Here is a 26,059-nt window from a genome sequence, read left to right as displayed (position 1 = left end):
TGAAGAACGTCTATACTGTTTTCCATGGTTGCAGCATTGTGCATTGCCTCCAACAGTGTGCAAGTGTTCCAATCTCTTCTCATCCTCGACAACACTTGCATTTTGTGTTTTTGATAATATTTGTCAATTTTGTTTTTCAATGTATAAAGTATGGATGATACCGGAGAAGTTATTGTAAATACACTGGCAAATACATTGAGATAGTCATCATTAAAAAGGAACTAGAACTGAAAAACAAACTGAGGGTTCTAGAGGGGAGGGGGGTAGGGGGATGGGTTAGCCTGGTGATGGGTATTGAGGAGGGCACGTTCTGCATGGAGCACTGGGTGTTATGAACAAACAATGAATCATGGAACACTGCACCAAAAACTAATGATGTAATATATGGTGATTAACATAACAATAAAAAAATTAAAAAAAAAGGAACTAGAAAATTACACATTTTAAAGTATGTGTTTTTTTCTCCCACCTTTATGTTGTGGGTAATACTAACATTTTAAATACTGAAATGCTTAATTGAATAGTCCATTTTCATATAATTGCATAATTGTGTGAAGTGTATTTCATTGGGGCTTTGATTGCATTGTCCTGATGATCAGTGACATTGAGTGCTCACATTCTTGTTGGCCATTTGAATGTCTTCTTCAAGAAATGTCTATTTTAGTCCTTAGATACCTTTTGATTGGCTTATTAGTTTTTTTAAACTATTATTGTAGGAGTTTCTTACACATTTTGGATATTAACCCCTTATCATATAGGTGGTTTGCAAATATTTTCTCCCACTCCATAGGATGACTTTTAGTGCTGTTGATTGTTTTCCTTGCTGTGCTGAGTTTGTTAGTTTCATTTGTTTTTTTAGCTTCTGTCTTTTTTTCTCTTAGATCTTCCCTTTGTAAGAGTTAACTAGTTTGATAGCTAGGTGTTCTCTTAGACACTTCTTTTTTTGCAGAACTGACATTTCTTTGTGATATCTCCTTGGGTGTGGTGGGTTTAGCAGGTGAGGAGGGGGCTTTGGACTTTGCACACTGGGGCAGCAGGAAAATACTGTCCTATCTGCTCATGTTTCTTGGTTGTCTTCTTTTAGGTTTGTCTCTTAAGCAATATGGAGCAATAGTTTTAAATTTTGGTTCAATTCAATAATTTTTTTTATCTCTGATTGATTACTGATATATTTGAACCTATTACTAATATTTTGGTATTGCTCCATATGCTTCCACTTCTTTCTTTTCTTTTCTCTTCTGTTGCACTGACAGAATTTTCTCTTTTTCTCTGTTGATTTGGGAAAAATAAAGTATCTTTCTGTTTTATTGACAGGATCCTCAAATTGTGTGTGTGTGTATGTGTGCAAATGTGTACATTTTTTCTATGTCTAATTTTATTCTGAGATTTTTTTCCTTGTATATACCAAGACTTCTCCTTGGGTGTGCTTTTGCTGATTTACTATACTTAGAAAACCTCAGTGGCTGAATGGAGCAAACTATATACTATCTCTGTATCAGGACAGAATTTCAGAAAGAATATATCAAATGAGCTGATAAACTACCATTGCAATGCACTTTAAGAAAAAAAAGAGAAAATGAAAACCTTCCAACACAAGAATCAGAACATGAATTCTCTTCATTCTTCTTCAGGCCCTTTGTCCCTGACTTTCCTCACCTGCTAGCCTCATGGCTTATTCCTTCATTTCTTCCTTGTCTCTATTCCTAGAAAAACATGTGCTCATGTGAGGAATGCTTAATAAAGTTTATTGTAGTGCTGTATTTCATAGATAAAATAAATCTTAACCTTTAGTCAGTAGAGGAAAGGATGTATAAATGGAAGTATATCCACAGTATGGAAATGTAGTGGAACAAGGGATGTATATGGGTTAATACAGTAAGACCTACAAGATTTACTATTGAGATTATAAATCAAGGTGCAGAAAGGTAGAGCCAGTATGTATATTTGTATTGTAATAAATTATAAATAAAATTTTCTGTTGATTCAAATCTAGTAAAACATCTGGAAACATCAACTCCAAATTGCCAGGCTGAAGAAAGAATTAGAGTAATAAGTGATGAAAGGGCCAGAATTGGGAGTGATAGTCAAAGGGATTTTACTCTACTGGTAATGTTTCATTACTTTAATAATTTACGTATTCACAAATTTCTCCTATTGTTAAAAGTAATAAGAATCATAAAAGTCATCATAAAGGTTTATCCATATTCTCCTCTATTCTTGTCACCAAAAAGAGGAAAGGAGAGAATGATCACCTGTTCCACAGAACACCCAGTGTTCATCAGGACAAAGTCATTCCTTCACTCCTCACCAATGAATCCATCCCCCAAACCTCTCCCTTCTGGTAACCATCAGTTTGTTCTCTTTAATTGTCTGTTTCTTGATTTATCTCTGTCTTACTTTTTCTCTTTGCTCATTCGGTTTGTTTTTTAAATTCCATATGAGTAAAATTGCATGGTATTTGTCTTCCTCTGACTGACTTATTTCCCTCAACATTATATTCTCTAGCTCCATCCATGTTATAGTAAATGGCAACATTTCATTCTTTTTTATGGCTGAATAATATTCCATTACACTTTATATATTCTGAACATCTAGTAAATTACCACATTGAAACTAAAAGCTCAATGAATATTTATGGATTTTTTTGAACTCAGGTAAAGAAATCAAATAAATAGGACAAGATGAGATTTCCAAATTATTTTCTGATATTAATTTCCATGCAATTCCATTTTAAAAGTAGGATTTGGTTCACTTGTAATCTCCATTCAGTCTAAGCAGGTATCTTCATTTCTGACCATCTCCATTTCCTTCATCAGGAAGCTTGGAATGAATGGGGTTGGAGGTATGTCTCTGCTGAGTTGCTTGGTCTGAAGTGGTCTTTGCTGACAGCTTCATTCCTCTAGGGGGCACTCTAAGCTTTACCACAAACAAAGACTTTCTGATGGTCCAGGGTTGAACAAACAGTTAAAGAGAGAAGAGAAATCATGTGAGCCAGTCCCATTATAGTCATAAATTATGAATTCCTACCTTAGAAACTAATGATGTACTATATGTTTGCTAATTGAACATAATAAAAAATAAATAAATTATAAATTCCTAGAATATAGCCTTTAAAAAAAAATCCCTTGATAACAATTTTAAGATAATCTTATAAGAACATAAGGGATGTTAGGAGGTTTGAAAGAAAAAAATCTTTACCAGTGTGTTTTCAACTATCTGTGGTAATTGGAGGGTGGGAGAGGGAGGGACAGAGTTTGTGTAAAGTTGTAAAGTTGATCTCAGGTTTTCAGTTCTGCCACTGCATATCAACTTCAGACACCTGCAAGCCATGTCTCTAGAAATCCATTATGCAGATAATTCTTCACAGACCATGGTAGGATTATTTCTGGGCATTGTGACCATGGAAACTCAACAGAAAACATCCCATTACTTGTCATTTGTTACGAATAAAATCGCTTAAACTTACTGGCCTTGAAACTATTTCAATACCCCAGACATCCTACCTATTCATATATCTCTGCTGAGAGTGGAAGGAACAAGAATGAAGAGAAGAAGGGAGGAAAAGATAAGGAACAAAAATAGAAGGAAAGGGAAAGGACAATATTGACTGTGACCAGCAACGTGTGGCCTGGCCAGACTCAGCTGTGTGGGTGAGCGTGGTGTCTAGCAGTTGCACCGGAGAGGTGGAGAGGTGGAAATTAAATCCGAAGGGACATTATGCAGACATTCTATTTTTCACCAACCAAATGCTGGTTGGAATCATTTTCTATGCAGATGGTGACTGTCTGTCTTGGTTTCTAGAACTCTCCTGATTTCAAGAAATTGAATTTACTTCTGCAGTACACAATGCATGCTATCAGATAGTTTTCCTTTGTCAGTATTTTTACAAAGCTGAATTCTCAAATTGTCTGTCAAAATATGCAATTTGGGGAATGGAGTCACTCTTCGCTGTAATGCTTCAAGATTCTGTGTAACCCCCTTTCATCACTGACTCTTCTAGAAACATCACTCATCTTTTCTCACACACTAACCCACAAATTTCTTACATAAAGTGTTTTAAGAAAAAAAAACCTTATATCTTCCTATATTGGAAATTATGACCCTGTCTCTCTGCACTTTGGGCAAGCACAATTTTGGAGAGATTACTGTGCAGCGTCACTGGGCCACTGTGGTTGGAGTCTCGAGTTCTGTGAATGCCAAGGCTGAGGTGTGATTGGTGCTCAGTGATTCTGGTGGAATGGATTGGTTGTAAGAACACAGTTTCTCTGGATCCAAGACTCTACTCTCTGCAGAGTAGGGGTGAAGGCACCTCATTAGCTAGACAAGGAATCATGAGGAGACACTGGCGAGCTCTGCTGGGGGTCCTGTGCATCCAAGTTTGCTGTGAGTGGGGGCATTCCAGATGGGGGTTGGGGAGTGGTCCATAGCCCATAGTGGTGGGGGAAGCTGACACTGAGCTCTTAGATGTTCTTACATCCTCAGGGGTGTGTTGTGGGAATTTTTACATGTTTTAAAACTGCATCAGTGACTCCCCGGAGATATCATTTGTGTATGTTCTTCTCTTCCCACACAGTGGTGAGAGGGCTGGAGGTGGAGCAGAGCCCTTCAGCCCTGAGCCTCCAGGAGGGAGCCAGCTCTACTCTGAAGTGCAACTTTTCTAGCACTCCAGACAGTGTGCAGTGGTTCCAACAGAATTTCGGAGGTGGTGGCCTCACCCGGCTGTTTTACATAGCCTCGGGGATGAAGCAGAGTGGAAGGCTAAATTGCACAGTGAATGCTAAGGAACGGTCCAGCACCCTTCACATCACGGCCTCCCAGTTGGAAGACTCAGCCACCTACTTGTGTGCGGTAGAGGCACAGTGCTCCCTGGTGATCTGCAGCCTGCACCTAAACTGCAGCTGAGCCTGCAGCCCCAGCTCTTCCCTGGAGCAGGCATTTGCCCCCAAAGCAGCCTTTGCACATTTTCAGACTTTCAGATTTATGTTACAGCACTTTTTTTCCCCTTCTAAAATTAGACCCATCAGGGCTTTCAGTTCACTTGCTTTTCTTGCCCCTTTTCTTCCCAGAAAGTCCTTTGCTGATAAAAAGCTCTATGAAGAAGCCACTGGGCCAAAGACAGAGACGCCCATATCTAATACCCTGGGAAACCAGATCCCCTGGCAGCTAGTATATAAATTATACGTAAATAGCCAAATGGAAAATGCTCAAAAAATTCAATGGTTGTCAACAAACAGAAAGAGATTACTAAATTTTTTAGTTACTTGTAGGTGGTTCTTGTTCAAAGAAATGTAAGGAGAACGTAATATTTTTTAAAGTCTGTATTCACCTTTTCCAGTCCTGGAAATACAAATATAATAAAATAATTTTATTGAAGTTTAGGCACTCATCTTATTACATTTATTTTCTATTTCAGTAAGATAACACCCTGCAAATAAGTGCTTTTATTTTATGCATGAATAAAGGAAGGATTTTAGAGCATAAGTGACTTGGTGGAGCTCATTATTCCTAAATTAGTGAATCTGAGGTGACATAAGAGCTTACTGTCTGAGTACCTGATATAGACGACTCTATAAAATCACAAAATCTAAATGATTTCTATTGATCAATTTGTACAATGTGTTGACGTATATCACTGACAGAGTATCCATTTGAGTCATTTCTAAATAGCACCTTGTGTGGAAGAGTTTATTCAAATTTTCATTCTGTTCCATGAAAATCATTGCTTTTCCTTGCATTTTGAATGAATCTATTACTCATGATTTTATAACATCATGCCCTGTTTGGGAAAGGGAGCAGAAAGCTTCCAGGACTACCCTAAAAGAACCCTTCTCTGTTGTAGCCAGAGACAAAGACTGCTGACCCCAAACCCAAAGTTTAAACTTGCGTGTGTAAGTATTACAGCACAAACTGAAACTCAGCACGCTCTGTTTTTTATTTTGATGAAAGGGCATTGATAGGAAGGCCTGCGTCCCTGAAAATTCAGATGGAGTTAAATGCACAGACTACCCGAAGCTGGGAGCAGAGCCAGCTTCTTGAGCATGTGACCTGTGCAGTTACACAGCCCCCCGCTCTCCCAAGGAACCCTGCCCTTGGTTTAATGCTGTGACATCACTCTCTTGAAATTAATACTAATTTTATCCTTGTACTTGTCTTGTATAAGTGAGTCCCATAGTTGGGAGGAGCACGTGCCTGAGCAGAGAGATACGCGGGGCAGCAGGACACAGGCAGGGACACATGCAGGCTCAGGCTCTGGGTCACAGCTGTGAGCTGAGCAGTTGGCAGGGCCACCTGTGGTACCTGTGCCTGCTTTGGACTAACTGGGGCTTTGACAGGCAGCAAAGGGTGTAGTAAATATTGTCAGGAAATTACTACAAAATGAAAGTGCATACACAGACATTTTAATAAAGCGGTTTGGCTGTTTCTTACACAACTAAACATACTCTTATGGTATGATCCAGCAGTGGTCTTCGTGAGTATTTACCCAAAAGGTTTGAAAACTTATGTCCGCACACAGACCGGTACACAGGTGTTTTATAGCAGTTTTATTCATAATTGCCAAAACTCTGAAGTAAGCAGCATGTCCTTCAATAGGTGAATGAATAAATAAATGGTGGTACATCTATGAGGTATCAAGTCATGAAGAGATAGGGAAAACTTATATGCATTTTACTAAGTGAAAGCAGCCAATCCGAAAAGGGTAGATACGATATGATTCTGATTCTATGATATTCTGGAAAATGCAAAACTATGAAGTAGTTAAAAAATTGACCTAAATATCTATCTCTGACAAGAGGGAAATTTGCCCAAAGAAGAGTTTGAAAATTCTTATCTTATGGGGAATGGATGAAAGAATGGAAGATTCTCCGAATCAAGAAATTTTCCATACATTAAAAACGTATTTCATACATACACATATATTAATATGTTGAGTTGATATTCTTCACCATAGCTGTCTTTAAATCTTTCAGGTTGGGAGAGGTGGAAGGAAGATGAATTTTATTCTTGGTCATTTCAGAGGATCCATGAGTAGGATCACAGGAAAGAGGCTTCCACTTTTGGAAATGAGGTAGTCTTGGTTTCCCAGAGATCATTTCTCCTGATCAGTTCTTTAGGGCCAGTTTCCTGTTGGTACCTTTCCTGGAGCACACAATATTTATGTTTCCCTGGATATATTCTCACAGAGGACATCAGAAATTTCCAGAGAGTAATGTAAATGAGAGGGGTTTTGGCAGAGAGAGATAATTCTGGAAACTCAAGGACTGGAGAATTTTATCAATGAGTCTTGGGGAAAGAACACTGTACTGGTGTTGCTAGGTGAAATATGATGGAATATGGAATGTGATTTAGTGTTGGTCAGGAAGTGGGAAGCATGACAGGATAGATGGCTAACACTTTAGAGGAAATTCTCCTGAGGCTATGGGTCAGTAATTGCATTGGAGGACATGTCATCTATTTTGATTGGAGAAAAATGTAATCATTTCAAGTATAAAGTTACATATGGTTATATTTTCTGAGTTTGCATCTTGATGTTTTCTTAGAATTTCTACTGTGTCTTTCAATATGTTGCATTATATAAGACACACAGCATTCAAACAGATTTCATGTCTAATTTGTCTATGCAAATTATTCAAAACTTGGGTCAAAAGTTTCCTATAGTTGAAATAGTAATAACTGATTTAAGTTACTCTCCTGATCCCTTATCATTGAGATTTGTTCTTTTACTTTTGTCATAGTCATCTTATTTGAGGGAAGATTAAACATTCTGACTGTTGGTACAGTCAGCTCTCTGGGAATTGCAAGGTCATTAGCAAGACCAGAAGAGGAGCAGAGTCTGAGAAAAGAGGCATTTGAAATTTCAAATGATCTTCTCTCTTACTCTAATATTTGGCTTCCATGTTCGTTGTACAAATAGTTTTTCTCCATAACAGAGAAATAAGGATGGTAGATTTGGCAGAAAGGGAAGGTTTTCTATTTACTTTGTATAAGAGATGAGACTGAATCTTGATTCCTTCCTGATTTCAAACATGTACACCAGGGCCATCACTGTATAAATAGCAATAGCATCTACCTCTTTCCAATATACTAACAGTGACTCAGTAGTGCGTAGAGGTATAAATCTTGATCTCCACATTCTTACTGTGTACTTCATCATTAATCAAAATATAATTTGCTTGACCAATTGCTGCCTTGTTGCTTGTGAATCCCTCAGAAGCACAGGCTAAGAGAAGAACATTTCCCCAGTGAAGTTCAGTAGAGATGTGACCACAAGATGGTAGTGCACCTGTGCTGATGCAGAACACGTGGAGGGTTGATTTTAGTGCCTCTGATTGACTAGGCTATGGCAGAAGCAGAGTCTTTTTCTTATTGGCTGGTAGACAATGTGGGAAAGTACTCTGTTAGAGGAAAGAAGGGACTGCCTGACAAGAGAAGGAGCTGAGCTGGCTGGAGCCTGCAATTCTGAAGCTGATCTTAACGGGAGGAACCATGAAGACATCCATGGGAACTTTAATCATATTCTCATGGCTGCAGCTGAACTGTGAGTTGAGAAAGTACGGGAACCAGAGTATATTAGTGGATATTCTTCAGAAGTCAAGACTGGCTTTACTCAGGTTTCCTTCAGTTAGTGTAGAAGAAGAGAATTCTGAAGCAGACTAACCTGGAATCTCTTCTCCTTTCTCTGATCTTTTCTTTCGGCACAGGGTTCAGCCAAGGAGAGAAGGTGGAGCAGCATCCTTCTACCCTGAGTGTGCAGCAGGGAAGCAGCTCTGTTATCAACTGCAGTTATTCAGACAGTCGTTCAGACTACTTCCCTTGGTATAAGCAAGAGTTTGGAAAGGGTCCCCAGCTCCTTCTATACATTCGTTCAACCACGGCCACAAAAGAACACCAAAGATTCACTGTTTTATTGAATAAGATGGCCAAACATCTCTCCCTGCACATCGCAGACACCCAGCCTGAAGACTCAGCTGTGTACTTCTGTGCAGCAAGCACACATTGCTTCCCAGGCACCTGCTGCCTGCACTCAAACCTGGATCTGGGGCATCCCCTTGACCTCTGACACAGAACTTCAAGTATAGCTTTTGTGCTGTTGTTTGTCTGCAAATGGAAGCTAATGTGTCAGACGTTAAAGGCATATAATAAGACTATTAGGATGGAGATGACCCAGACAGGGTTAGAACATTTTGTTGGACGACTGTTGTTTAATGGATTCTTGAATGGAGCTAGTAATGTTTTATTTTGAAATTCAGATTTTAAAGAACTATACATTTGCCATTGAGATTCCTGTCCTATAAATAACCCCCGGTACCAATATACAGTCCTTTTTATGGATGGGCACTTAAATATTGTGTTTCAAAAGTAGCATTTTTAATTTTTGTGATCTAAAATATTTCATGCCAAATATAGAAATATGGAAAGTACAAATATGAAAGTGATAATTCTGTAATATATAATGTTGCTAATATTCTTTTGGTCTCTAAATGTTTTTATTTAATCAGATTCATGAATTTTTCACTTTATGGATTTTGATTTGAGCATTCCACACTTCATCAATTCTTTACATCAAACTTCAGCATTGTTTTAATTTCATGTTTAAGTTTTCATTTAATTAGTGCATTATAATACCTTTGTGAGGTATTTAATTAATTACATTTTCATATTAATTTTCTTCCTTCATAAATGGGGCATAATTTGACAGACATTTCTATGTACTTTGATCCTTTTCTTGTTCAGAAATTGTATCACAGGTTTTCCTTTAGAGCCTAGGGCGGTATGTACTATTTGTGCGTTTAGGGAAATTAAGATAGAAAGTGATTTGACAATGTGAGCTTCAGATAAAACTCAGAAATCTATTCTTGTTTACAAAATTCTGTAAATATCTATTTGCAATGACTCTTTCATACAACTTAGGAGACAGAATTCTGCATCCCATTCACTGTTATATTTACAGTACCTAGCATAAACTTTTTCACATAATTATCAGTAGATGTTTGTTAAAGAAAGAAGGAAAGGTCAATTCTGCCACTTACTCATAGTTTTAATTTAAGTTTTATGTTTGAATTAAGTTTATAAATTGATTTGTGAAAAACAAAAGACCTTAATATATATATCTGATTATTTGATTGTTTTAGAACATACTCTTTCATTCCATTTATATGTCTCTCTTAATAAAGCTCTGTTGTTTGAAGGTAATTCAATTATTTGCAGGGCTTGTAATTTTTTGTTATGATTATAATGAAAACCTTTCTTTCTGAGATATATGGGAAAACTTTTATATGCATGTATCAGCCACCTTACTATTTTTAGTAGATTGCGGGAAGACATTTGGACTAATGACTAATGTAGAGATGACATGCTACCAGCCTCCCTGCCACGTGTTCACATTTCACTGAATTAATCATTACTAACAACAACCTTCTTTTTAAAAAGTTATTTCTCAACAAAAACTTATGATGTACTACATGCTGGCTAAGTGAACATAATAAAAAATAAGTATTTAAAAAAACCTTATTTCTCTAGTGTTGAAGAGACATCAATGGAGTGAAAGAAGTTGTGTAAATATTTAATTCTATCATTCTCCCACCTCTGCTCAAGGGTAGACTCCTTTCAAGTCCCTCGATGTCTTCCTAACTAATGATGGATATAATTGGCAATTGTCATGGTGAGAGTGGTTTCTCTTAGCTGAGCTATGGTTATGAGTTATTTGCCAACTACTTTTTCTTATTGGGAAACGCATCAGATTAAATTCAGTTTATCACTTAGAACAAAGGCGGTTAGGAGTGTAGCCCAACACCTCAATGGGCTTGATTCTTTCCCTCCTTATAGAGCTCCTGTGCAGCAGAAGGAAGGCGACTCTTGATTGGTCCATTTCCTCCAAGTCTGATGATGGAGTCAGAAGGAAGCATGCTTCTCTATTATTAGTTTATTTCTTCTTAAGTCAAGTTAAAAGTGAGAGAGAGGGTGCCATTGCTACAGGTTTGACTGCTTGATCATACTTAGGTGAGAATTGATGCAGTGGAAGAAAACAAGTGTTTTATCCAGAGTGTGCAGTGAGTACATAGCTCAGATCCAGACACACTCAGGTTTTAAACCTTCACCATGCTTGGTATATTTGTTTCCTACTGCCTGGGAAAAGATAGGACAAACTTTAAGGCCTGCCCTTGATCCTGTAGCCAGACTGCTGAGAGTCTCCCTTTTGTTTGCTTTCTCTAGGATGGTGCTGACTGAATTTGTGTGATTTCTCCCAATGTGGCAGAGAGGGTCTGCTTTCTGCACATGCTCACTGTTGTTGCCCCCGGTGTGTGATGGTGGTAGCCCGCAGGATGGGATAATGTATGGGTGACGGACTGAGTGCTGTGTGTAGTGTTTAGTGTAATTAGGTTTGTTTGCTGTGAGTCATCTGTACTTGCATTTAGTTTCTAAGGGTCTGCTCTGTGTTCATCCATCTTATTAACACCTCCAGCATAGAGGTGCTCTGTTTGCATTCAGGAGGTTTACCTCCTTCCCACCAGTCTTATCTGCAAATGATCATAATTAGGGGCTCTAAGGGGACACTGTGAAGGAGCAAAGTGTGAATTTTCCCCTTTGTCTGCTTGTGCCCTTGACTTCTACACTCCGTCAAAGGCATTTTTTGCCAACATGTGGCTCAGTTTGCACACTTCTGAGCCCCCCTTTTTGAGCAATGTTCCTCACTCCAAAATCCTCATTCTCTCCATTTTCCTCCTTCCATCTCTAACTCCATTTCCCCAAAGCCTTAAAATTGGATGGTAATGGATGGTTGATAATTGGTTTTGCATTTTAATACCCTCTTATATATTTGTTTGGACGGCAGATTTGTAGAGTAGAAATCTTAAGTATCTCCTCAAATTTTTTTAATGATAAAATTTTAACATTTTTAAAAGATTTTATTTGACAGAGAGAGACACAGTGAGAGAGGAAACACAAGCAGAGGGAGTGGGAGAGGGAGAAGCAGACTTCCCGCTGAGCAGGGAGCCCGATGTGGGGCTCGATCCCAGGACCCTGGGATCATGACCTGAGCCGAAGGCAGACACTTAACGACTAAGCCACTCAGGTGCCCCAAAATGTTACCATTTTCACATTCATTTTTACCATTTGAGCATTTAGATTTTTTGAGTGTACAGTTCAGTGTCATGAAATACATTTATATTGTTTTTCAATAAGCACCACCTTCCATTTCTAAAATTCTTGTCATCTTGAAAAACTGAATATTTGTACTCATGAAATAATAACTCTTCTTCACTCCATTCCTCTAATTCTTCAGAACTACTATTTTGCCTCTCCTTTCATGATTTTAACTACTTTAAACCTCATAGAAGTGGAATAATGCGGTATTGGTCATTTTTTGATACTTGACATAATGTCCTCAGGATGCAGGCACTTGCATCATGTGTCAGAATTTCTTTGCTTTTTAAGGTTGAATGATATTCCAGTGTATGTCATACCATGTTTTGTTTATCAATATCTATCTATTGATAGACTTTTGGGTTGCTTCCTACTTTCAGTAGAAACTGGAATTCAAAAACATCTCAATATTTATGGCAAATATCCAAATTCTTTCAGTTTTTGAGTATATATCAGAAGTGGATGGCTGGGTCATAAGGTAATTCTATTTTTAAAAAATTTAGACACATTTATACTGGTTAATTGGAACAGCTATGCTCTAGACTATGTTATCACAAGCAAGTTTCAAGGAACGGAGAAACAGTGATCACTAGTCATGAAAGGAGCTCCAGTATATTGGTGAATCACAAAATCCTGGAAGAGTTTGGCCCTCTTGCTACAGTGCATTGCTTATTTCAGGTGTGAATAATTGGTCAGGTTGGAATGGTAAAGCCACTACCACTGGTCAGCCCCTGAATAGCAGTTTGAGTTCCCATTATAATATCTTTTCTTTCCTTTTTTGGTAAAAGGGCCACACTTGAAATTATTTAATTCTTCTTTATTAGTTCCATTTACATAAAGAAAGAACCTATGAAAAACACTCTTAAAATATCTCAAAGGCTTAGGAAGAAGTCCTTTGCTACCAGCTAGTCTCTCTCTCAAATTTGACAATCTATAGTGTCAGAAAGAGGGAACAGGCTTTTGGTATCATCCAGCTCTGTGTTCTAAACTATTAGCTCTGCTGTGAACTTTCTGGATACTTTTGAGCTTTGTTTCATTATTGGTAAAATGGGAGAGTGGTATCTTCTTTAGTATTTTGTTGTGACAATTTATCGATAATATACCCAGAGAGATTGACAAGTAGCAGATGAGCAGTTTAGGAGGGTAATTTTAATAGGTCCAGAAAAAGCATTTGACAAAATTCAGATCCATTCCTGATTAAAACTCCCAGCAAATTACATAGAATTGAAGGGAATTTCGTTGCCTTAAAAAAGGGCTTTACAAAAAGTCTACACCAAATGTCATACTTGATGGTGAAAGCTTAATTGCTTTCTCCTTAGTTTGGAAAACAGGGGAAGAGTTTTGGCTCTCGTCAGTTGTATTTAATATTGAAGTAGAGGTTTGAGCCAATGTAATAAGGCAAGTAGAAGAAACAAATGCCATACAGTTTGGAAAGGAAGAAGTGAATTTGTCTTTGTTAACAGAGAACATATTTGAGCAGAAAATGCAAGGGTACCTATAAAAAAAGAAGCTACTAGAACAAATTGTTTTAAGAAAATCAAATGTACTCCTACCATATGATCCAGCCATTCTACTCCCAGATATGGACCCAAGAGAAATGAAAGCATATGTGTATAAATTATCTCATATGCAAATGTTCATAGCAGCTTTATATTTGAGAGCCCCACTGTGAGAGTATGGGCATCAACAGGTGAAGAGACAAACTGTTTTATAGCCACATGATGGGATACTACTCAGCAACAAAAAGAAACAATGTCTTAATAATTATGACAATGGAAGAATCTCAAATAATTATGCTGAAAGAAGCCAGACAAAAGAGTACATATGATTCCATAATTCAAAATTATAAATTATGCAAACTCATTCATGACAGAAGTGTTCCCTGGAAATGAGAGTGGTGAGGGTTGAGAGAAGGATTATAAGGAGACATAAGGTAACATTTGGGGTGATGCATATGTTCATTATCTCGAATGTGGTAAGGGCTTCACACATATATACATGAGACAAACCTTATAGAATTGTTTAATTTAAAATTAATTAATTACCAAATTAAACAATGTAAATTATGCATTAAGAAAAGCCATTAAATATCCAAACTTACTATGTGGTATCTTCCTTGACGTTGTGCAAGTCTTCTTGTGCGACCCAAAATTAAAAATATTTCTCCTGTAGGCCTTCATTGGTCTGAAGGTTGTTTTTAAGGTTATGGATAATGACTTTCTGCAACCATGTGCTATATTGTTTATTTTCTTTTTTCTTTTCTTAAAAGATTTTATTTATTTACTTATTTTAGAGAGAGTGATAGAGAGAGAGAGCAGGCACAAGTGGAGAGAGGGGCAGAGAGGGAGGGAAAGGGAGAGGGAGAGAATCTGGAGCGGACTCCTGATGGGTGCAGAGCCCCATGCTGGGCTCAACCAACAACCCTGATCTCATGACCCCAGACAAAACCAAGAGCCTGAAGCTCAACCGACTGAGCCTCCCAGTTGCCCCCTCTTTAATTTCAACCAGCACCATCCCAACCTCTTTGGGATTCTTCCTGCATATCTGAATACTGATTTATAGGGGCTTGTCCCAAATTCCTTTTAGCATAGTTTTGTGGCAGGACTGACAATGTGATTTGAAGATGGTGGGGAAGGGAAGGGATGGGATACATGAACCCAAACAGTATCTAACAACTGAATTACTTACTTAACTCTGTGTCTGGGAAAACGTTTCCGTGTTGGCTCTGGACTCATAAAACTCCTTGATCTGAATCTGTGGAGAGTCGCCTCCAGGAAGCAGCTTGAGCTAGTTTCCAGCTATGTGTCTAGAGATAAATGTTTACAGGGCTTTACAGAAGAAGTGTCCCTCTCCAGAACTTTATCCTGATAATCCTGATTTCTTATTTTGTGCAGATAATTTTTTTATTAAATCTTGGCAGCAAAATGTGACCGAGGCATGATAATGGAAAGCATCCTTGAGGCTAAAACCTGTTAAGGGTATAGCATTAGTATTTGTTGGCTGATTCACAATACACTAGTCATCTTATGTTGGAATCAACAAAACAGTGAGAACATAAGATAGGAATCTCAGATCATTCTATAGGGATTTGACAATTTCATGTATGGTGTTTCTATGTCTATAATTGCTATTATTCACTTTTTAATGATTCTGAAAATTAAGAATATTTGACTATTAAAATATTTGACTATCAAATACTGTGACTTTTTTCTGAAAAGCTTTTATCAAAAAGATAGTATTCCTTATGACTGGTATTATTTTAGGACCACAGAAATACTGTATTTCAAGTAAAGACCATTTATTCATTATTTTTGTTAAATAACAAATATTTAGTGAGTATATAAAAAATGACAGTCATTGTTCTTAATATCAGTGTACAGTGTAGAAAAACACAGAATCACTCAGCAATGAATTGACTTATTACTTTTTCCATATTCAACTTCTAGCCCCTTTTCTGGCAACCAGTGGGTTAGAGACTGGCCCACATGGACACAACAATATGAAGTACTGTAGTAAAATGCTTTAGAAGATTGTTATCTTCCCAGCTACAGAAATGCCCTGGGATGCTGTGTTAAAGAACTTCCACATCAGGTAGTGTCTTAAGAACAAATAGACCTGAGAAGTGAGGATTGTTGTTGTTCAGACTTCCAAGGGCCACCTGAAGACTGACATGTGACTCATGAAGTCAGGGATGACACAGATGGCTGACTTTGGGGGGGACTTTGGCCAACATGCATGCATTTCAGTCCCTGTCCACCAGGGGGTGCAGCTTCCTACCACAATCACATTTCCTGTGTGGAATGTGGGTTTGCACTGATCATTTCTCTGTCACTCCAACCTTTCTTCATGGTAAGAATGAAGAACATTATTTAGGTGACACTCCAGAGATGAAGTGTTCTCCAGTCTTCGTGACTGTGGTTCTCTTGATGCTTGGTAAGTAAAATGCCTCTTAAAATTTGGATTCTTTTTTTTATTGTGTGTGCAAAACCTTTAACTATCATTTTATCCAAGATCTATATGCCCAAGGTGACAAACTCTCTTTTCTTTTTCCTCAGGACAAACCCATGGAAACTCAGTGACCCAGACGGAGGGCCAAGTGACCCTCTTAGAAGAGGATTCCCTGACTATAAACTGTACTTATTCAACAACGGGGTCCCCCACTCTTTTCTGGTATGTCCAGTATCCAGGGGAAGGTCCAGAACTCCTCCTGAAGGCCTTGAGGGACAAGGAGAAGGGAAGCAAGAAAGGATTTGAAGCCACCTATGACAGAGATTCCAAATCCTTCCACTTGGAGAAAGGCTCAGTGCAAGCGTCAGATTCAGCTGTGTATTACTGTGCCTTGAGTGACACAGTGACGGGGACTGCAGGGGGAGCTGAGCACAAACTCTGAGCAGAACAGGGGCCTGGATGCTGAGCGTGTCTGCCTGATCCACTCTGGTTCCAGCACAGTCTGTGGTTGTTTGTCCCTCAGTGTCTGCTTGATACAAAATCATACAAAGGATCAGAGCATAGGAACCAGAAGTAACATCCCCCAACCCCAGCTGTTCCTTAGTGACATTGAGAACAGTTTGATGCCAAGAGTTCCTCAGCCAGGGCATAAGTAATTTCAAAGTAAAATCACATAACAATGAAGTTGTCTCCTGCTCATCCTTACAGTGAACGTCCAGCCCCACAAGTTATTCAGGGCACCCTGGTGGGTATTGCTGTGTCTTTATGACAGTTTTAGAGACACACGGTGTGCCTGAGAAGGTGGTGATGCCCAATGTCTTGCTGACAGAGTATGACAGGAGAGGTGATGGGAGAGCTTCAGTCCCAAACCAGGTTTTAGCAGAAAAAGAAGGGATGGGAAGAAAGGAGGAGGAACACATGAACCTGAGCAAGGAAAAGAGAGGCCAGCGACCTCTGCCCTGCTTTCTTTTCTAGTGAATCAGGTGGCGACTCAGGCTGATATGAAACATGAAGGGGTGTGGGCAGAAACAGAATGGAGGAAGGGGCTCATGGGCCAGTTAAATAGATCAGTTGGCTTTCTGACAGTAGGAACTCAAATGAGATCGTTCTCAGTGCCCAGGAAATATGGTGGAAGAAAATGCTCTCGCACTGATGTTTCCTAACAATATAGATAGATAGGTGACACTGGGAAGGAAGTCTTATAGATTTCTCTAACTCCCATTTTGCAGCCTCTCACAGAGAGCCACAAATCATGGGATTGGAGAATGCATGGGAGTAAGTAAAGTTGGGCAAAAAATAATAGAAAAAGCAATGTTTGTATTGCACTGTCAGAATTTTTGCCAATATTGTTGCAATCTTCTTAATGTTTTAAATATTTTAAGGACTTATTTATTTATTTATTTTTTAAATGTGAGAGTGTGAGAGAGTGAGAGTGTGCTACAGACTCTTCGCTGAGTGCAGAGCCTGACATGAAGCTAGATCTCAGGACCCTGAGGTCCTACCTGAGCTGAAACCGAGAGCCAGTCACTGAACTGACTAAGCCACCCAGGTGCCCTGTGATCTTTAATTATTATCCCCTTATCAGTAGATTTTATGAATGAGCTATGATCAGAATATTAATACATTTCTCTATATATTTATTATATATTCATTTAAATTAATTTTTTATTTAATTGGTTAAAAATAATTTTTAAAAAATTCTCTAAATTTAAATGCATGTCAAAATGTGCTTTAAACAATTCAAAAGGGTGTATAGTAAGTATTTTTCTCATATATTTGGATAAATGTGGTAAACTAGTGGGGCCTGGCTGGCTTTTTCAGTAGAGCTGCAGCTCTGGATCACAGAGTTGTAAGTTTGAGCAAGATGTTGTGTGTTGAGATTCCTTAAAAATAAGATCTCTTAAAAAATACCCTTGCTAGATGAATAATACAAGTTTATCTCTTGATTTCTCTAAAGTTCTATTTAAAAGATAGTAAAAACATCCCAAAGAGTAGAAAGCTGCAAACAGAAAGAGAAACAGGAAAAAAGCTCTCAGCCGACAGTAACACCAACCAATTTTAGAAAATGAGCTGTATGTGGACAGGGGCAAACTTGCATGAAAGACTAGCTTAAAAGAAACTCTGGCCTACTGCGGAAGCAGTAGTGTGTGCTGTGCTCTCCGGAAAGGGTCAGGGAAAGAAGCACCACATACTTTTGGATAATTGGGGAAGGTGGTGTTGCCAGTGTTGGTGCATGCGTGTGTGTGTGTGTGAGTTCCCTTGTGTGCATGTGTGAGTGTGTTGAGCGTTTTGATGTGGAAGGCAGTAAAATAAGTGGGCTGAATGAGAAAATTTCTAAGTCATAGAACAGCCATGCATCCATGGCCCTTTATAAGAAGCAATGATCACTTACTTCTAAACCCAGCAGAAAATTGGATGTTGGTCTTTGAGGAATTGAAAATAGCACATAAAATTTTCCCCCCAAATCTTGTGTATTACTAAGCTTTTTGATTTTTGCTCACCATTTCAACTTTACTTTAGTTAAAGAAGTGCTTCAATTCCTCCCTCTAACCCCCAGCAACCACAGATCTTTTTAGTGTCTCCATACTTTTGCCTTTTCCAGAATGTCATATAGTGGGTATCAAACAGAATGCAGCTTTTCAGTTTGGCTTCTTTCACTTAGAAATATGCATGTAATTTTCCTCCATGTCTCTCCATGGCTTGACAGTTCATTTCTTTTTAGCACTGAATCAGATTTTTTTTCTGGCTGTCCCATAGTTTACTTACCCTTTCTTCTACTGAGGACATCTTTGTTGCTTTCCTGTTTCGTCAATCATGAATAAAGTTGCTGTAAATATTTTTGTTCAAGTTGCTGTGTATACAGAAGTTTTCCAGCCATTTGGGTAAATACCAAGGATTGCCATTGCTAGATCATACAGTAGGAGTCTCTATAGGTTTGTAAGAAAATATGCTTGTGTTCCAATGTGGCTGTACCATTGGGCATTCCCGTCAGCCATGTTGAGTTTTCCTGTTGTGGGACATCCTTGCCAGTGTTAAAAAAAAAAGAGAGACCAGCACTGAAAATTCCCTGGGCAGACAAAACAAGTTTACTTCTAGAACTAAAGCTTAATTTAGTTTATTTTGCCAGACTACCTTGACCTGCATCATTTTTTAAAAATTTTATTTTATTTTATTATGTTATGTTAGTCACCATACAGTACATCATTAGTTTTTGATGTAGTGATCCATGATTCATTGTTTTCGTATAACACCGAGTGCTCCATGCAGTACGTGCCCTCCTTAATACCCATCACCAGGATCACCCATGCCCCCACCACCCTCCCCTCTAGAACCCTCAGTTTGTTTCTCGGAGTCCATAGTCTCTCATGGTTTGCCTTTCCCTCCAAATGCCCCTCCTTTATTTTTCCCTTCCTTCTAATGTCCTCCATGCTATTCCTTATGTTCTATAAATAAGTGAAACCATATGATAATTGACTTTCTCTGCTTGACTTATTTCACTTAGCATAATCTCCTCCAGTCTCAACCATGTTCATTTTTGCTGTGCCTCTGAAAATCATTAACGAAACTTGAAATGTTTCTGAAGTTTGGTATGAGGTACCCACTGAGCAATTTCTGATATCATTTACAGCATTTCTGATATTATAACCAATCACTGTGTGAATAGACACTCACTGTCTTACTGTCAGCAGCTTTCTAACAATATACTACTGAGCCTCATTCCGTATTTTGGTTTGAGTGCTCCTAGTTCATGAACTGTCTTTTTGGGGTGTCCACATGACACTTTTACCAATTAACACTTTGGTGAAATTCATTGGATTGACTTGGCTATTTCTAAGGTTTTCACACAAGCATTTGGTGGTGTTAGTGTTGTGGTATCTTACTTTTTTTTTTTAAATTTAGTTTGTATCATGTAAAGAACACTTACCTTGAGATAGAGACTCTTAAAATTTTAAGTGTGCAATACATGACTGTTGGCTATGGGTACAAAGTTGTACAGCAATTGTCTATTCTTTCACCTTGCTCATGGATCAGTAACTCCCCAATACCCTCTCCCCAGAGCCCATGGCAACCTCTTCTTTGATTCACTCTTTGAATCTTTGCATTTGACTATTTTAGATACCACATTTAAGTGGAATCATGCATTATTTGTCTTACTGTGACTGGCTTATTTCAGTTAGCATAATGTCTTCAAGATTCATCTATGTGGTTTCATATTGTAGGATATCCTTTTTTTTTCTTTTTAAGGCTTAATAATACTCCACTTATATATATAGCACACTTTCTTTATCCATTCATCTGTTATTGGACATTCAAGTAGTTTCCGCATCTTGGCTATTGTGAACAGTGCTGCAATGAACATAGGAGTGCTTAGTATCTCTTGGAGATCCTGATTTCAATTCTTACTGCTATATACCCAGAAGTGGGATTACTGGATCATATGGTAGTTCTGTTTTAAACTTTTTGAATAATCTCTATACTGTTTTCCATGGTTACAGCATTTTGCATTGCCTCCAACAGTTTGCAAGTATTCCAATCTCTTCATATCCTCGACAACACCTGCATTTTGTGTTTTTGATAATAACCACCAGTTTTTTTTCAATGTATAAAGTATGGATGATATCAGAAGTTATTGTAAAAGTAGTGGCAAATACATTGAGTGATGCTGGCTTATGAGATGCCCACATCCAATACCCCGGGAAAACAGATCCCCTGGCAGTTAGCCTATAAATTTATGTAACTCATTCAAATGGAGAAGTCTCGAAAAAAATAGATAAATAGAAAGAGATGAGTATATTTTTTTGTTACCTGTAGGTGGTTCTTTTTCCAAGAAATGTAAGAGAATGTGTAGGATATTTTTTAAGTCTGTATTCAGCTTTTTACTCCTGGAAATACAAATATAATAAAATAAATTTATTGAAGGTCAGGCACTTAAATTATCTTCATACATTTATTTTCTATTTCAGTAAGATAATACCCAGTAAATAGGCACTTTTATTTTATGCAGGAATAAAGGGAGGATTTTAGAGCATAAATGACTTGGTGGAGCTCATATTATTCCAAAGTTAGTGAACCTGAGGTGACATGAGAACTTATCCTCTGAATACCTGATATAGAGACCCTATAGAATCACAAAATCTGAATGATTTCTATTGTCAATTTGTACAATGTGTTGACATATATCACTGAGAAAAGTATCCATTTCAGTCATTTCTAAATAGCACCTTGTGTGGAGGAGCTCATGGAAATTTTCATTCTGTTCCATGAAAATCATTGCTTTTCCTTGCATTTTGAATGAATCTATTACTCATGATTTTATAACATCATGCCCAGTTTGAGAAAGGGAGCAGAAAGCTTCCAGGACTACCCTAAATGATCCCCTTCTCTGTTGTAGCCAGAGACAAAAACTGCTGACCCCAAACCATAATTTGAAACTTGCATGTGTAAGGATTACAACACAAATTGAATTCCAGCCTGCACTGGTTTTTGTGTTGATGAAAGGGCATTAATAGGAAGGACTGGGCCCCTGAAAATTCAGATGGAGCTAAATGCACAGACTACCTGAAGCTGGGAGCAGAGCTAGATTCTTGAGCATGTGACCTGTGCAGTTACACAGCCCCCCGCTCTCCCAAGGAACCCTGCCTTTGGTTTAATGCTGTGACATCACTGTCTTGAAATTAATATTAATGTTATCTTTGTACTTGTCTTGTATAAGTGAGTCCCATAGTTGGGAGGAGCACGTGCCTGAGCAGAGAGATACGCGGGGCAGCAGGACACAGGCAGGGACACATGGAGGCGCAGGCTCTGGGTCACATCTGTGAGCTGAGCAGTTGGCAGGGCTACCTGTGGTACCTGTGCCTGCTTTGGACTAGCTGGGGCTTTGACAGGCAGCAAAGGGTGTAGTAAATATTGTCAGGAAATTACTACGAAATGAAAGTGCATACACGGACATTTCAATTAAGTGGTTTGGCCGTTTCTTACACAACGAAACACACTCTTATGATATGATCCAGCAGTGGTCTTTGTATTTACCCAAAGGGTTTGAAAACTTATGTCCACACACACCTGTACACAGGTGTTTTATAGCAGTTGTATTCACGTTTTCCAAAGCTCTGAAGTAAACAGTATTCCTTCAATAAGTGAAGGGACATATAATGATGTTACATCCAAACAATGGAACATGATATGCTGCTAAAAAGAAAGGAGGTATAAAGTCATGAAGAGATAGGGGAAACTTACATGTATTTTACTAACTGAATACAGCTAATCTGAAAAGGCTACCTAAGGTATGATTCAGATTCTGTGACTTTCTGGAATAGGCAAACTTGGCGGGAGTAAAAGATTGTGGTTGCCAAAGGTTGAGGGGAACAGGAGGGCTGAATAGAGCACAGAGCATGTTTAGTGTAGTGAACTTAGTCTCCATGTTGCCCCAATGGTAAATAAATTCAGTTTATCACTTAGAACAAAGGAGGTTAGGACTGTAGCCCAACACCTCAATGGGCTTGATTCTTTCCCTCCTTACATAGCTCCTGTGCAGTAGAAGGAAGGCAACTCTTGATTGGTCCATTTCCTCCAAGCCTGATGATGGAATCAGAAGGAAGCATGTTTCTCTATTATTAGTTTATTTCTTCTTAAATCAAGTTAGAAGTGGCAGAGAGGGCGCAGTTCCTACAGGTTTGAATGCTTGTACACACTCAGGTGAGAATTGATGCAGTGGAAGTTAACAAGTGTTTTATCCAGAGTGTGCAGTGAGTACATAGCTCAGATCCAGACACATTCAGGCTTTAAACCTTCAGCATGGTTGGCTATTTGTTTCCTACTTCCTGGGACAATGTGGTACAAACTTTAAGGCCTTCTCTTGATCCTGTGAAGCCAGACTGGGTGCTGAAGAGTCTCTCTTTTTTTTGTTTGTTTTTGTATTTGCTGAAATACAGTGATGCTCATGTGGCATCTTTTTTTTTTTTATTATGTTATGTTAGTCACCATACATCACACCATTAGTTTTTGATGTAGTGTTCCATGGTTCATTGTTTGCATATAACACTCAATGCTCATGACAACACGTGCCCTCCTTAATACCCATCACCGGGCTAACCCATCCCCCCACTCCCTCCCCTCTGAAACCCTCAGATTGTTTCCTGGATTTCATAGTCTCTCACGGTTCATCTCCCTCTCTGACGTCCCCCCTTCAGTTTTCCTTTCCTTCTCCTAATGTCCTCCATGCTCTTCCTTATGTTCCACAGATGAGTGAAACCATATGAAATTGTCTTTCTCTGCTTGACTTATTTCACTTAGCATAATCCTCTCCAGTTCCTCTTTTGTTTGCTTTCTCTAGGACAGTGCTGACTGCATTTGTGTGATTTCTCCCAATTGGGAGAGTGGGGCTGCTCTCTGCGCACGCTCACTAGCCGCTTACAGAAGCTCACTCTTGTTGCCCGCCTGAGGGCACTGGTGGCAGGCCACAGGGTGGGATGATGTATGGGTGACGGACTGAGTGCTGTGTGTAGTGTTTAGTGTAATTAGGTTTGTTTGCTGTGAGTCAACTGTATTCACATTTAGTTTCTAAGGGGCCTGCTCTCTGATGTAGTATGTACTAGTGTTCATTCCTTCTTATTAACACCTCTAGCATAGGTGTGCTCAGTGTGCCTACTGGAGGTTTACCTGCTTCTCACCAGTCTTATTCACAAATGCTCATAATTAGGAGCGCTTAAGGGGACACTGTGAAGGAGCAGAGTGTGAATTTTCCCCTTTGTCTCTTCCTGCCCTTCATTTCAGAACTCCTTCAAAATCACTTTTTGCCAACACGTGGCTCAGTTTGCACACTTCCCAGCACTCTTTGTTTGTTTAATGTTCCACACTTCAAATGCTCATTCTCTGCATTTCCCTCCTTCCACCTCTAACCTCATTCCCACAGTGCCTTAAAATTCATATGGTCATTGACGGTTGATAATTGGTCTTGCATTGTATCATCCTCTTGTATTTGCTTGGAAGGCAGATGTGTAGAGTAAAAATCTTGACAAGAATCTCCCCATAATTTTTGTTAAAGATTTTATTTACTTATTTGAGAGTGAGAGAGAATATGAGCAAGGAGGAAGGGCAGAGGGAGAGGGAGAAACTGACTCCATTTTGAGCAGGGTGCCTGACACCAGGCTGAATATGAGGACCCTGGGATCATGACCTGAGCAGAAGGCAGATGCTTAACTGACTTAGCCACCCTGGTGCCCCTCCTCAAATTGTTTTTTATTATAAAATTTTACCATTTTCACATTCATTTTTACCATTTTAACATTTTTTGTGTGTACAGTTCCATGATATTAAATACATTTACATTGTTGTTCAAACAGTAACACCATCGATTTCTAGAATTCTTTTCATCTTGAAAAACTAAATATTTGTACTCATTAAACAATAATTCTCCATTACTTCATCCCTCCAGTCCTTGGGAAGTTCCATTATGCTTCCTCTTTCCACAAGTTTAACTACTTTAGATACGTTGTAGAAGTCAATTATACAGTATTGGTCATTTTGTGACATTTCATTTGACATAATGTCCTCGGGGTTCTTCCTTGTTGCAACATGTGACAGAATTTCTTTGCTTTTCAAAGCTGAATAGTATTCCAGTGTATGTCACATCCCATTTTGTTTATCCATTCCTATCTGTTGATGGACTTTTGGGTTGTTTCCACCTTTTGGTAGAAACAGGAACTCATAAACATCTCAATATTATGGGTATAGAGACAAATTCTTCCCATTTTTGAGTATATACCACAAGTGGATTGCTGGGTCATAAGGCAATTCTATTTCTAAATTTTTGAGAAATATTTATACTTGTTAACTGGAACAACTATGCTCCAGACTGGGTTATCACAAGCAAGTTTCAAGGAACAGAGTGACCACTAGTCATGAATGGAGCTCCAATATTGGTGAATCACAAAATCCTAGAAGAGTTTGCCACTTTTGCTACTTTGCATTGCATAAATCAGTTGTTAATAACTGGCCTGAATGGAATGGTGAAGCCGCTCCCCAGTGGTCAGCTCCTGAATAGCAGTTTGGGTATCTATTATATTTTCTTTCCAACTTTGGTAAAGGGGCAAAACCTGCACTTTTTTGAATCTCTTTATTAGTTCCATTTGTATAATAAAGAACCTGTTAAAGAGTGTCTTAAAATATTTCAAAGGTTTGGGAAGAAGTCCAATCTTTCTTTCCAATCTCTCTCTCAATTTTTCTGTCAACAACAATAGTGGCAAAAACAGGGAACAGGTTTTTGCTATCATCCATCTCTGTGTTCAAAAGTATTAGCTCTGCCAACAAGTTCTTGATATTTTTGAGCTTGCTTTATTATTTGTAAATTTGGAGAGTGATATCTTCTTTAATATTTTGTTGTGACAGTTTTTCAGTAATATATCCGAAGTGATTGACAAATAGCAGATGAGCAATTTATGAGGGTATCTCAATAGGTACAGAAAAAGCATTTGACAAAATCCAGATCCATTCCCGAGAGAAACTCCTAGCGAATAAGGAATTGAAGGGAATTTCCTCAGTGAAAAAAGGGCTCAACTGAAAACTTCCATCAAATGTCATGCTTGATGATAAAAGCTTAAATGCTTTCTCCTTAGTTTGGGAAATAGGGGAAGAGTTTTGGCTCTCACCACTTATTATTTAATATTGAAGTAGAGGTTCCAGCCAATGCAATATGGCATGTAGAAGGAACAAAAGCCATACAGTTTGGAGAGGAAGAAGCGAATTTATCTTTATTAACAGCCAGCATAATTGCCTGCGCAGAAAACTCGAGGGAATCTACAAAACAGCTACTAGAACAAATTGTTTTAAGAAAGTCAAATGTACACCTACCATATGATCCAGCCATTGTATTCACAGAAATTGATCCAAGAGAAATGAAAGCATATGTCTATAAAACATACACAAATGCTCATAGCAGCTTTATTATTCCCTCACTGGGACTAATCATTTG

General features: G+C 38.5%; 3 gene segments (V, D, J or C); all 3 read left to right on the top strand.

The window, feature by feature from the left end:
• Positions 1–4,293: 4,293 nt before the first annotated feature.
• Positions 4,294–5,368, top strand: LOC113908997. The segment is given in 2 exon segments: positions 4,294–4,383; positions 4,574–5,368. Coding segments are annotated over 2 exon segments (381 nt in total).
• A 2,998-nt stretch (positions 5,369–8,366) lies between these two features.
• LOC113908994 lies at positions 8,367–10,380 on the top strand. The segment is given in 2 exon segments: positions 8,367–8,536; positions 8,700–10,380. Coding segments are annotated over 2 exon segments (411 nt in total).
• A 5,605-nt stretch (positions 10,381–15,985) lies between these two features.
• Positions 15,986–16,531, top strand: LOC113909253. The segment is given in 2 exon segments: positions 15,986–16,074; positions 16,197–16,531. Coding segments are annotated over 2 exon segments (381 nt in total).
• The last annotated feature ends 9,528 nt before the right edge of the window (positions 16,532–26,059 follow it).

Source organism: Zalophus californianus, chromosome 6 (genome assembly GCF_009762305.2).
Source record: "Zalophus californianus isolate mZalCal1 chromosome 6, mZalCal1.pri.v2, whole genome shotgun sequence".
In the NCBI taxonomy this organism is placed as follows: domain Eukaryota; kingdom Metazoa; phylum Chordata; class Mammalia; order Carnivora; family Otariidae; genus Zalophus; species Zalophus californianus.
This window is presented reverse-complemented; position numbering and strand designations above follow the sequence as displayed.